Source organism: Protopterus annectens, chromosome 5.part1 (genome assembly GCF_019279795.1).
Source record: "Protopterus annectens isolate FY-2018-M chromosome 5.part1, PAN1.0, whole genome shotgun sequence".
Lineage (NCBI taxonomy): Eukaryota > Metazoa > Chordata > Ceratodontiformes > Protopteridae > Protopterus > Protopterus annectens.
The window spans coordinates 281,300,957-281,313,319 of record NC_056736.1 but is presented as its reverse complement, the minus strand read 5'-3'; the positions used below and the strand labels follow the sequence as shown (position 1 = coordinate 281,313,319).

General features: G+C 44.8%; 1 protein-coding gene across 1 annotated transcript in view; it reads left to right on the top strand.

Annotated features, from left to right (window-relative positions):
• The window catches only part of DONSON (DNA replication fork stabilization factor DONSON), a 599,115-nt gene that overhangs the window by 75,905 nt on the left and 510,847 nt on the right, over positions 1 to 12,363 (top strand). Inside the window, exon 4 of the mRNA XM_044072953.1 lies at positions 2,289 to 2,467. Within this exon, the coding sequence (XP_043928888.1) occupies positions 2,289 to 2,467 (179 nt within the window). The remainder of the gene's footprint in view (positions 1 to 2,288; positions 2,468 to 12,363) is intronic.

Below are 12,363 nucleotides of genomic sequence, written 5' to 3'. Positions count from 1 at the left end.
GGCCTAGATATTTGCATGAGAGGCACTATAGCAAAGTGCAAGGTGTTTCTTAATGTTAGTTTTGCTGCTGCAGTAGTTACAAATCTCATTAATGGTGCAGACAACATGTCCTGTCATGTATTACTCAAGTAGCTAGTCTGGCTTTATTAGTAGCCACAGCTTTATAGGTCTTCTGTGGCTCAAAGTGTTAGTTGCTCACATTCCCATAGTAATCATTTATTGTTGACGAGTGGTGAACAGGGTTTTCAACTAAAAACTGGTTGCATTACCCATCTGGTTTAATGGTGCACTCCAGTTACCGTCCAGGAAGATAAGACCAGGTCTAATTAGAAGATTGTGACTCTGTTTTGTTTTCTGTTTTTGACATAGGGTTTATGATTGGTTGTTAATGAATTCTGTTACAAGAGATAACTGGAATAATTAGCCTGACAGCTTTACAACCAACACTAGTAAACAGATGATATGAGAGGAAATTCCTGATCACCAAGACTTGTGACAAAGCAATTTCAGAAAAGTTAAATATGTGGTATGTTTGTGTGTGTGGTGATTGGTGGGAGGCAGATCTGGAGAGACACGTGATTCACTTTGCTGAAATTGTAAAAATGTTAACAGTTTGTCTCATAAATGTACTATAAGGGTATGACAGTGTTAGTTGCATACACAGAATAGGAGTAAAGCAGAAACTTAAAGCTAAAAAATGGGCAGACAGGAATGAGAAGGTGTTTTGGTGTGGAATTGTAATATAGAAAGCTTAAACGGGGAGTTGCGTTTTTCCCCTACATTTGCATGGGTTTTCTTGATGCACTCTGATTTCTTCCTACCTGCAAAAACATGATGCTGAGTGATTGATCTAAAATATCCTTAGTAAGTGGGTTGTTGGATAAGCAATGCTGCTTTTAAGGAGAGCTTAAAATTATTACTCTCATTATTGCTGTGCATTTTAAGTACTACAACAGTTGTATGTGGTTTTATAGATGTTAGATTGGGGGGGGGGATAATCCAGAAGTCCAAAAACATACTTATGTTTTAATATGTCTTATGACAAAATATAAGCTAATAAGTACAAACTGCTTTTTTTTTATTACATAGTAGTAGAATACATTCTTGATACCTAAACCAAAATAGTAAATCCCATTAAGTGGCACAAGTGTTGGGTGTTAGATTGGGTTGGTCAGCTGAAGGGCCCCACCAAAATCTCCCAAATTGGGCCCCACTATTGCAAAAGCCAGCCCTGGTTATGTAGATGGCTTAGACTGTTTACCATTCAGACCTTGAGTTTGAAGTACTTTAGCATTGTATTAGTATGACAAGTTTTAAATATGAAGATGTTGAAACAGAGGGACTATGGAAGGTGTAAGTGGGAGTTTATGGCTTGAGAAGGTTATATGATCTGAGATATTACACTGACATGTAGATATGTACACTAAAAGAAATTAAGTGGTGCAAAATCATTTCAGGTTAGTGTCTTACCTTACCAGACATGAGTTGTAAACGCAGTGAGTAGATGTGCAGTATACACCAAGGCAAGCATTTTTTAAAGTTTAGGGCTGCTAGGTAGAAATGAAGTAAATGTTTTTTTTTTTTTTCACAAGCAACAAGCAACTCTTCTGTTACGCAATACTTCAAGAAACAAATGAATACTTGCATTTTGGGTTTAGAAGCTTGAGATCCAAGTTTGAATCTGTCAACATCTGCCATACTTTTGTTTCTGAGCAACAAAAATCCTACCATTGGTTTTTAAAGTTAGTCGACTGTTAGAAAAAGGAGAATTTTTCTCTCTCTTTTTTTTTTTTGAATAGAAGATGTTCAAAATGCATTGCAATGAGGAACCACTATGATGCAAAGAAGTAGGTTACAGGGTATGTAAAGTGATGATTGCTGTGAAGAGTCATATGAGAATGAGAATCTATGCTCATTTGGCCAACTTTGAGCTAGCTGTATGTAATAGCAAAAGCTCTGCAACATAAGGAGTTAACACCTGAGGAGCTGATTGCAGCTTTTTTTTTTTTTTTTTTTTTTTTAATACCAACTTTGGACCAAACTGCTTGTCGTCTTGCTACACTTCGTTTTCATGTCAGAGTTAATTGTTGTTTCCAGAGCAATGAAGGTTGTCAAGAACAGAAATGCTTTTCATTGTAATGAGTAGTGCTGATGCTCGTTTCTTTTTTGGTTATCACAACTAGATAGAAACAAAAGTATGTTAATCATGCCTAGTGGACAACATATCTGGAAAGTAATGTTCCTCAATAAATAAGTTTGTACTAACTTGGTGATATTTTGTAACCTAGGAACCCAAGTCTTGTACCGAACTGCGTTGTGCTTTCCAGCAGAGTCTTGTCTATTGGATTCATCCATATTTGCCTTGGCTTCAGGTCTTCCCTCGTATTGGAGCAGATAGGAAGATAGCTGGCAAGAGTATCCCCTGGTCAGATGATACAGGACTGCAGCAAATTTTAATGAATGAATGGTAAACTCCTGCTTCTGTTCTTTTCCTCCTGCTCTACTTTTCTACTAGTGTGCTATGTTAGGCAGTCTTTTAATTTTTACTGTGGAAGGCCATTTCATTATTTTTTCCTCAGTTGCATTTACCTGTATCACAACATTCCTTGATTGAATAACATTTTGAAAAAATCCATACCCATTTGTAATATCAGTAGTACTTTCCAAGAGCTTGTGATTTTAAGCGAAAATTTTGTTTGGGTGCCTTCATGGTGCCAAGTGATGCAGCCTCAGTTATGACCCAGGTGAGAGACATATGACTAGCATTACTGAGGATCTGTAGCTAACAGCTGACTAACATTTGTAAGTCCAACATATCTGAGAGTACACAATCCTTGAACTTAGAGATGTTTTCTTATCCCAAATGTTAGTCTCTCTATACTACATGCCCTTTTGCCATTGAAGCACAGGAATCTGTCAAACTGGTTTGATTCCTGATTCACCTCAGAAGAGGGGCATGATTAACATGAATTGCCTAGTCAGTGTCCAGAGGAGTCAGCTAGGTGTAGGAAGGAGGAGCAGTTTTGCCAGTTTACCTTTCCTAATGGGAAAAATAAGGTTTCTGGTCAAGGCTGCAGCCAGCACCCTAGTTAAGGGGTTTAAGGCTTGCTCCATGTATTGGGTATGGCGACAGGCAGATCATCTACGGCTTGCCAATTTTTATAACATTGCATGTCAGGAATTGCCTAGACATAGTAAGGCTTTGCTGAGTTTAATTCTGGTGGCTGCCAAAAAAGCAATTGGTAGAAAATGAAAATCAAGATCTAAGCCAGCTATATAAGAAATAGTGAACATAGTAAGATCAATAAAAGAACTGGAAGTGGGATCTTTAGAAAAGGGTGGGAGTAAATTACATAGAAAAAAGGAAATTGTGGGACAGTGTATGCAGAATGTTTTCGAGGAGGTGTAAGGGAAGGCAAGAATTGAATGAGCTATGTAATGTTCAATTGACAATGCTTGTACAGAAGATTATATATGATATGTAATGTTTGTGATTGAAAATATGGGAATGCTTTTTTTTTCATTTATACAAATGGATGATTACCCATGTCATAAGTGATAATTCAATAATGATGTTTTTGCTGTTTAAAAAAAATTGTGACATCTCTGGCATAGGACTGAGATTAGTATTCATGGGTAAAGATATACTTTAAAAAAAAATCTGAGCTGTTCAATGTTGACAGCTAGTCTCAGCTTAACTTGTGCCTTTGCTGAAAGTAGGGCAGTGGATAACAGTTGAGGAATGAATGTGTCAGAAGAACAAGGTAAGGGATTGATAATATGGGTGGAGAAGGCCAAACAATTCTAAAAAAGGCGAGCAGCTGTAGTTGACTGTTGTTCACAAACTTCATTTCCCACAGTCATTTGATCATATCTTGCATCTTTTTGTAAGTGCTGTAGTCATAGCCTGTTGCCAGTATAATCTTGCAACATTTGTCCTACCATGTTTTCTTTTGCTGATATTTTTAATTCAGTAATTTTAAAGATTACAGTGACATAGTTTGAAGTAGAAATGCAGTTAATTTTATATAAAATTCCTCCTATAATTGCATTTAATGCTTGGAAGACCATAGAAAAACAGTTTAAATCTGCATGAAGGACACTGTCCACAACGTTTCCACATTGTAGCAAGTTTTGCTGTTAGAAGTTTTTATTACCATAACTTGGGAAGTAAAATACCTTTCTGAATTACCCAGTGAAAAGACTGGTTTGGCATAATTTCATTTGGACTGTGAAATTAACATCACGTTATGTGGTGATGCCCTTGCTTGAAATATTGTACTCTTTTGTCTTATTTGTTAGTGAATTGCTTTATTTTAATGACCCGCTTCATTTAGGCTTTGTGATATGCAGCTTGAAGGCACAATGGCTAGCTGTTTTTCAGTACATGAGCTGCATGTTAAAACTGTTTCATATAGCAGTTCTCATTTTTTCCTAAATTTCTGAGGTGTTCAAGAAGGCAGAGGCCATTTTCAGAGAAGGCCCAGGCAAAAGCCCACTACTGTGAAATGTTAGCAAAATATAAATAAATATCTGCACTCAGCTAGCATCCAGTCCAGAATTGATCCTTTGCCTTATTCCTGGTTGTTTGCCACAGCAAGTTCCAGTTTCCTAAGGAACTTGCATAGTTTGGAGCAGTTATCCCAGAATAATTCAATAAATAAATAAAGTTAAGAGAATTAAGTAACCTTTCCAGAGTAAGCAGTGTTTATGAGAATAGAACACTATCACAAAATGCAGAAAAGAGGTGACCTAAACAACTTGTATGTGTATATATTACATGCAAACTCAATGTGTGTCTGTATTATACGCCATGTTTATGGTGATAAGAATACACAATTTATCACAAAGATGGTCTGTGACATTAATAGAACTTGTTGGCAGGATAGATCTGTGTCACAAAGATTCCTCCATCTTTAGAATAGACCCCCCCCGCCTCCATGTCAAGCAAAGTACCTCACTAGCCCTCTTTAAGAGGGACCTGGACAACTGGATGGAAAACAGAAAATACATCCCTGGGATCCCACTTGTGTCCCTGCTGGACAGAGGAAACAGGTGCTGCCTTTGTGGGAACATGGGTGAAATTTTTGGCTGGGCTTATAAGGGCCTCCGAGCCAGTAGCCTAGTATTTTCCTATGAATCTATACAAGAAATAATCTACAGGTACAGTGAATGAGTAATTCTTTGGCCCCTTTAGTCAGCAAGCCTAGGTGGGGTAATAGTCCTATGGACTTGAGAACTCTACCTCCCATTCTAGAAGGTCGAAAGAAAAAAAAAATTCAAGTAATATTTAACACTTTATCAATAAAAAAAAAGACTGGCGGATCCCAAGATAGTTGGCTTCTATGAGGGAAGAAAATAATCCTCTGCATCATTCTGGCCTAGCTTCCTCCCTGACATTACATTATTGTTAACATACAGAGAACTGTATCCTTACTGGAAAGAATATAGAAACCTGCCTGAAATGCTGTACGCTTGTTTGCTGCCCTTGGGTAGTTGAAGCATGAAGTCTGCATTCCACATTTTTTTCACTCTGTGTCCTTTGTTTCTTCCCAAGCATGCAACACACCCAGCTAGATCCTTTCTGTGAGTTGGATGTCCACCCACAATAAACCTGAAAAGGCTGAATTCTCTTTATTTGCTGCAGTCTAGCTGCATACTCAGAAATATTGTGTTGGCTGTATCAAGAGGGCCTCATGATAACAAGCCTTCTTTGTCTAAGGCTGTGACTTTCTGATTTGTTTGCACATATCCATCCTTAATAGGGAAGTATATAAACTCATTACCCCTAGTTTGTATGTGGCCTTTTTACACAATGGGCCATACTTTGAAAATAATTTTAAGTATGACTAAGGGCTCAGATCAAATAAAGTGGTGGTAAAAGTCTTTCTGTATTTATTATTTGTCTGTCTGGCTCAGCTGCATATCTTGCTGAGGAGTTCAGAATTACTCATTTATCCATTCCCATGCATATTTAATAAGGAATAGGGACTGTTCTAACACCAGAACTGCCTGTGGTCTTTCATGGTGCTGCACCCATAGCTGTCCTTTCCCCTCTCGCATGCCATTTTCTTTCCTCACCCACTTAAGGAAAACTTAGATGTTATGTTGTCCTATCTCGCCTACATTCTTACCCGTGGGTTCGGAGCCGAATATCGGCTTCGACTCGGCCTATTTTACTTGTCATTAAGATTGGATGGGATAGCGGAAGTCTTTGGAGAGACCATTGAACAAAGAGGAGCCATTGAAGAAGTCTCATGTGTAATCTCGCTAGAGGGACGAACATGAAGAATCTTAAACTAAGGGAGGACTAGGTCCTCTAACTAAAATGGGCCTAGCCCATGGGAACATTTAGGGATACCGCAAAACACCAAGAAAACACACAATCACAGTGACAGTAGCAAGATATAGCTATTAAAATAGCTTTTGGGTATAAAGTAACCAATTTCTCAAGAGAAATAAGTCAAAATAAAGTACTTAGCCACAGCCAAACGAGACCACGTCTGAGCTCTACAAGCAGCAAACGAGATCTGGGGATATGGAGCAGTGTACCATAGGATACCCTCTTAGCCCAGCCAATCAGAGACTTTTGAGCTAGTAAAATAGGCCGAGTCGGAGCCGATATTCAGCTCCGAACCCACGGGTAAGAATGTGAGGCGAGATGGACTACATACATCGAACGTTATGATGAGTACATAACTTCGTGTTTCCGTAGCTAGGCTTGTGGCTCCCTAAATTTGAGAAAGCACTTGCTTAACTGTGACTACCTGTTCTGCAAACCATTTCGTCCTGCCCCCTACCAGATTGACGAATCATATTTCAGCAAACCTTTGAGGGGATGTTGCTAGGTGTATTGATTCTACAGATACAGGGAGAATATCTGATGCTCTTGTCTCATCACCTGGGATATAATAGACTATGATCACTCTCATTTTGTTAATTGAGACTAATGGGCCACTAGGAAAGAAAGAAAAAAAAAACAATATTTATATAATGGCAGATCAGTATTAGAGCAAATAGCTTACCTTCCAATATGAACAGTAAATATTGTTTGGATTACAACAAAACTTCATAGTTTTCTTCCTACTAGTTATGATTATTGCAGTGTGCATGTGTACAATGATAGGCTATGCTCAGTCTTTTTGGTGGCTCTCTTTCCACCCTTCCTTTTCCCATCTCTGGCATCTTTACATTTACACTTTTGTAACTCCACCCTGACTACCTGCAATCCAAGTTATTTTGTGTGATGTCACCCCTTCTGCTTACAGTCTTCTTGTGTCAGCACAGGAGTTCCTCAAGGTAGAATCTTCATAATTTAACAGGTAGAAAATGTGTTCTCTATGACTGCATTCTTTTTGCACTTTTTGCCCCATTGGTCTACCATTAGCCCCCTCCTTGCCAGTTCCCATTCCATTTTCCATGATTGTGGTGAGGGCTGCTCTTGAGGGGTTGTTGTTTAGATAGCCATTGGGGCAATTTGATGGGGCGTTACCTTTAAGGCCTTATTTCTTTTTATGCCACTATGCAAAAAAAGGGGGCTATGCAGCTGTCTGACTGAGTTGGTTGTCTATTATTCCTTCAAGGAATGTTGCCAGCAAGTAGCCCTACCTCCCAACCTTGAAGCATGCAAAATGGTTACCCCAGTGTCCTCCAGGGAGATCACACTTCCCTGTCTGCTCCCAGAGCATTGAATCCCCCCCCACAGATGCAAGTGGACCTTGTCTCTACACATCTCTCCCTTCCTGCCTGACATCTCCAATGCCTTGCTAATTGAATCTTGGTCACCTGAGCAACAATCAAGACTCCACCTGTGCCTGTCCCTGTGCCTCAGAGCCAGGCTGTGACTATAATATTTGGCTGCCTTCAACTTATCCAGTTTAAATCATACCTCTCAACTGTCCAGTTTTTTACAGATTGTCCAGATTTTAGCCTCATATTTTTGGTCTGTTCCTCATAAAAGTGGATCTGAAGTAGGAACTTCATTTGTCATCAACCTGTGGGATACGGATCCGATCCGGCAACTTCTAACATAGCATAGATCCGAGCTCCTAGCTCCTCCCCCTTACCCATAATCCCCTGCCTGCCCTAACTGACCCCAGATCTAGTTTGCCGCTCTTCAAGCAACAGCTAGGTTCAGAGCTCTTGGCGTTTTGTGAGGAAAAAAGTTTTTGTATTTTTTCTTCTGAGTGACTGGTTGTGTGTGTGATAGGTTTACCCTTTCTCCTTTTTATATATATATCATACTTGTTTTAATTTAAGTATAATTCTCCCTCCCCCGCTGGTCGTAGCGTGTGTGACTGAATTAGGGGCCTAGTGAGTGTGCTTTCCAACAGTATGTCGGAGGCCCCTAAGGCAATTTTTTCGAAATGCACTGAGTGTGGTCACAAGCTTTCACCGGCTGATGGCCGCACTCGGTGCGTTAGGTGCCTTGGGGTTGAACACCTCTCTTCGGGTTGCACGATTTGCGCGGCGTTCAACCCCAGGGCACTCAAGGATCGAATGTCGAAGCTAGTTCTGGCGGGCCTTCTACCCCCAGACTCTGCTTCGGCCTCCGGTGTTTCGGTGCCCGCTACCCCCCTGTAGCGGTCACCCCTGCCTTCCTTCCTCCGGCCGGGACTCAACCTCCCGCTTCGGCTCCGGAGGATAGGGAGGCCAGGAAAGAGAAGCGGCGGGAGAAGCACCTTAAGCGGTGGGCCGAGGACTCTTCATCGCCCCCGCCCGCCAAGAGGGCTTCCCCGTCTAAGTCTTCTCGATCTCCTCCTCCTCGGATCCGATCCCCTTGTTTCTCCCCGGGACCCGAGGAGGAGGTGATCCGGTCCCCGTCGAGGTCATCGAGGCGACACTCCAGGTCTGCCTCGGTGGCCTCGTCGAGGTCCACTTTTAGCATGTCTGATGCGGATATGGACCGGATGATGAGGAGATTCATCCAGGCCCAAATGCAGATGGGAGTGCTCTTGCCCCCCCCCCCCTCTGGGGGGGAGCTCGACCCCTTTTTTCGCTCCTATAGCTCCTTCTCCGACCCGCATTCCGGGCTCGGAGCCGAGCCACATTGGATCCAGGGGTAGTTCGGAGCCGACCATGCTAGGCACGTCGGCTCTGACTATTCCCTCGAGTCTGTCGGATCCGACCTCTCGGAGCCATGGGCCGAGCTTCGGATCCAAGGGATTCGGTGTGCTTTCGGCTCCATCCCGGTCGGAGCACACTGGTCCTTCGGATCCGATGTTCTTGGCGCCGGGTCCGATCCCCACTTCGGATCTGAGTGGGAGTCGGATCTCGAATCTGTCTGAGAGCGGCTCCCCCTCGGCTTTTGCTGCGGTGGAGAGGGCACTGTCGAGTGCTTCCAGGCCTCCGGTCCTGGCTTCGGCTCCTTCATGCACTCCTTCTCATCTGGTCCTGGCTCCCTTCATCCGGCCCTCTGGGCAGCCTCCCTCAGCGCCTTTAGGAGTTCCAGTGAAACAGGTTATAGCCCATGAGGACTCCTCGGACAGCCCCCCCCCCGAGGAGATTCCCCACAAGGCAAAGTGCAAAAGGAGGCACATAGACTCCCCTGAGAGTCTCACAGAAGATATGGACTTGGATGAAGGGGAAGGCTCACCGAGATCACCCCCTGAGGATGCCTCCTTTGGAGACATCATGGAAATGCTCAAAATCAGAGGTGGGTGGTCTGCCCCCAAGGCTTCCTCTGACGAGTCCGTATTCCTTGAGGCGTTCGAGGCAGGACCATCTACCTCTTGGGTGTCCCCTCCACCCGACCCCCTGGTGGATCTCATATCCTCTAGGGCTTGGAAGGAACCGGACACCGTAGAGCCGATCCCCAAGCGCCCAGACAAAATTTTGAGCCCCCCTGCAGAGAGATCACATTGGAGCAGAGGTCCCCCTGTGGATGCCATGTTGGTGGCTGCAGCCACTAAGAAAGAGTTGGCTCAGGAGAGCCCCACGGTTCATCCTCCGAGCAAGGAGTCTCGCGCGATGGACCGTCTTGGGAAGCGGGCCTTCAGTTCAGCAACCTTCTCTATGAGGGCCTTGAACTATATGGCACACGTTATTAGGATGCAGCGGGACCTAATTAAGGAATACGCTGCTTCCCCCCCCCGGGGTCCATGTCGGAGGGAGACAAGGATTTGTACTTTTCCCGAATGGCCACCCTCCGCTCTATCTCTAATACCTCTATGCGGCTATTGATGGTTCTGCACTGTTCGGCAAAACCGTTCGCGACACTCTTGTCCAGAGCGTGAAAGACAGGAAGACCTTGTCTGCCATCGGAGTCCGCTTCTCTGCGCCCCAGAGGTCCTTTTCCAAGAACCAAAAGGGTCAGAAGAAGATGTGGTTCCGAAAATCGCATCAATCTCAGTCTGCTCAGGACAACCAGTCCTCTCGTGGCAGAGGAGGACAGGGAGGATGCCGCCCCAGAGACAGAGGGGGTCCGAGGAATTTTGGGTCCAGAGAACCTTTCTCTGAGAGGCCCATGCAGAACCCCTGAGGGGTTTCCTGACTGCTCCACTCTGGAGGCAGTCGGGGCGTCAAGCACCTGGCAAAATGGGAGTCCATAACAACAGATCGCTGGGTGCTTCGCATTATATCCAGAGGTTACCTAATTCCCTTCATAGCCAACCCCAGAATCAGAAGCCTTCCCGACGTCCCACCCAGTCAAAAGAAGGCGGCTGCTGCAGAAATTCAGCAGCTTCTACAAAAAAGAGCCATCCAGCCCGTCCCCCCCAGATCAAGTCGGATCAGGGTTTTACTCCAGGTTCTTTCTGGTGCCAAAAAAGACGGGGGACTTGAGGTCCATCCTCGATCTCTCTTTCCTAAACCTGGCAGTACCCAAACAAAAGTTCCGAATGGTCACGTGGCAATCCGTCCTCCCCTTATTGCGGGAGGACGACTGGATGTTCTCTATAGACCTCAAGGATGCGTACTATCACGTTCTAGTGGACAGGCGTTCCAGGAGGTTCCTCCGCTTCCGGCTGGGAGCCAGTCACTTTCAATTCAGGGTCCTCCCCTTTGGTCTCACCTCAGCCCCCAGGGTGTTCACCAAGGCCCTAGCGGTAGTAGCAGCCCACCTGAGACTCCAGGGAATTCAGGTCTTTCCATACCTGGACGACTGGCTCCTCACAGCCCCAACAAGGCATCTACTTTGCTCAGGCAGGGACTATTTTCTCGGTCTGGCTCCACTATTAGGATTAACCATCAACATGACCAAATCCTCTCTCATCCCTACACAGATGCTAGATTTTATAGGGGCAAGACTGGATTCCAGACAGGTGCTTGCGTTCTTGACTCCAGATCGACTTCGGAACCTGATGTTACACATGCAGGCCATTCTTCATCTGCAAACTCATTCGGCGGAATTGATTCTGAGGGCCCTAGGATCTATGGCGGCTGCAATCCCTCTGCTACCATTGGCCCGGTTGAACATGAGGGTTCTACAGTGGACCCTCCAGGTACAATGGTCCCTGTCTTGCAACCCTCTGTCCCACCCCGTTTCCTTAAGCAAGGTTTGCAGAAAATCGCTCCTGTGGTGGCTTCAGTCTCCCAACCTCCACACGGGCCGTCCCTTCTCACTACCTCAACCAGTCGACACAGTGACCACGGACGCTTCTCGCCTGGGGTGTGGTGGGGGGCATTTTTCAGGCAGAACAGTCCAAGGCACTTGGAACGACGTAGAGACCTCTTTGCATATCAATGTCCTAGAGATGAGAGCGGTGCTTTTGACGTTGCAAGCACTACACAACTCTCTTCCGGTAGGAACAATTGCAGTACAGACAGACAACATGTCGGTAGTCTGGTACATCAACAAACAGGGGGGAACCAGGTCTTACCCCCTTTGCCGCGAGGCCATGAGAGTGTGGGAATGGGCGATTTCCACCAACCGCTTTCTCATAGCAACGCACATTCCGGGACGTTCCAACATTTTAGCGGATAGGCTCAGTCGTACTATCCTGACTCCTTACGAGTGGTCTCTCAACCACCGAGTGGCAGAGCAAGTATTTGCCCGATGGGGGCGACCTTGTTGCGATCTTTTTGCCTCTCCTTCAAACACGAAATGCAATGATTACTTCGCTCTGATCCCCCCTCCGGGGAAGTCCCCGAGAGACTCTCTAGTTCATGCTTGGCCTCCCGGTCTGCTTTATGCTTACCCTCCTCTACCCCTGATGTTGAAATTGTTACAGAAAGCCAGGCAGCTGGGGAGCAGAATGATCCTCATTGCCCCATTCTGGCCTCGTCAGACGTGGTTCCCTTACCCATGGTCTCACCTAGTGTATCCACCATGGATTCTGGATCCCATTCCGGATCTCATCTCTCATCCTCTCGGTCTTCCGACTCCGAACCTGGTCAGCCTCAAGCTGACGGCTTGGTTGCTCC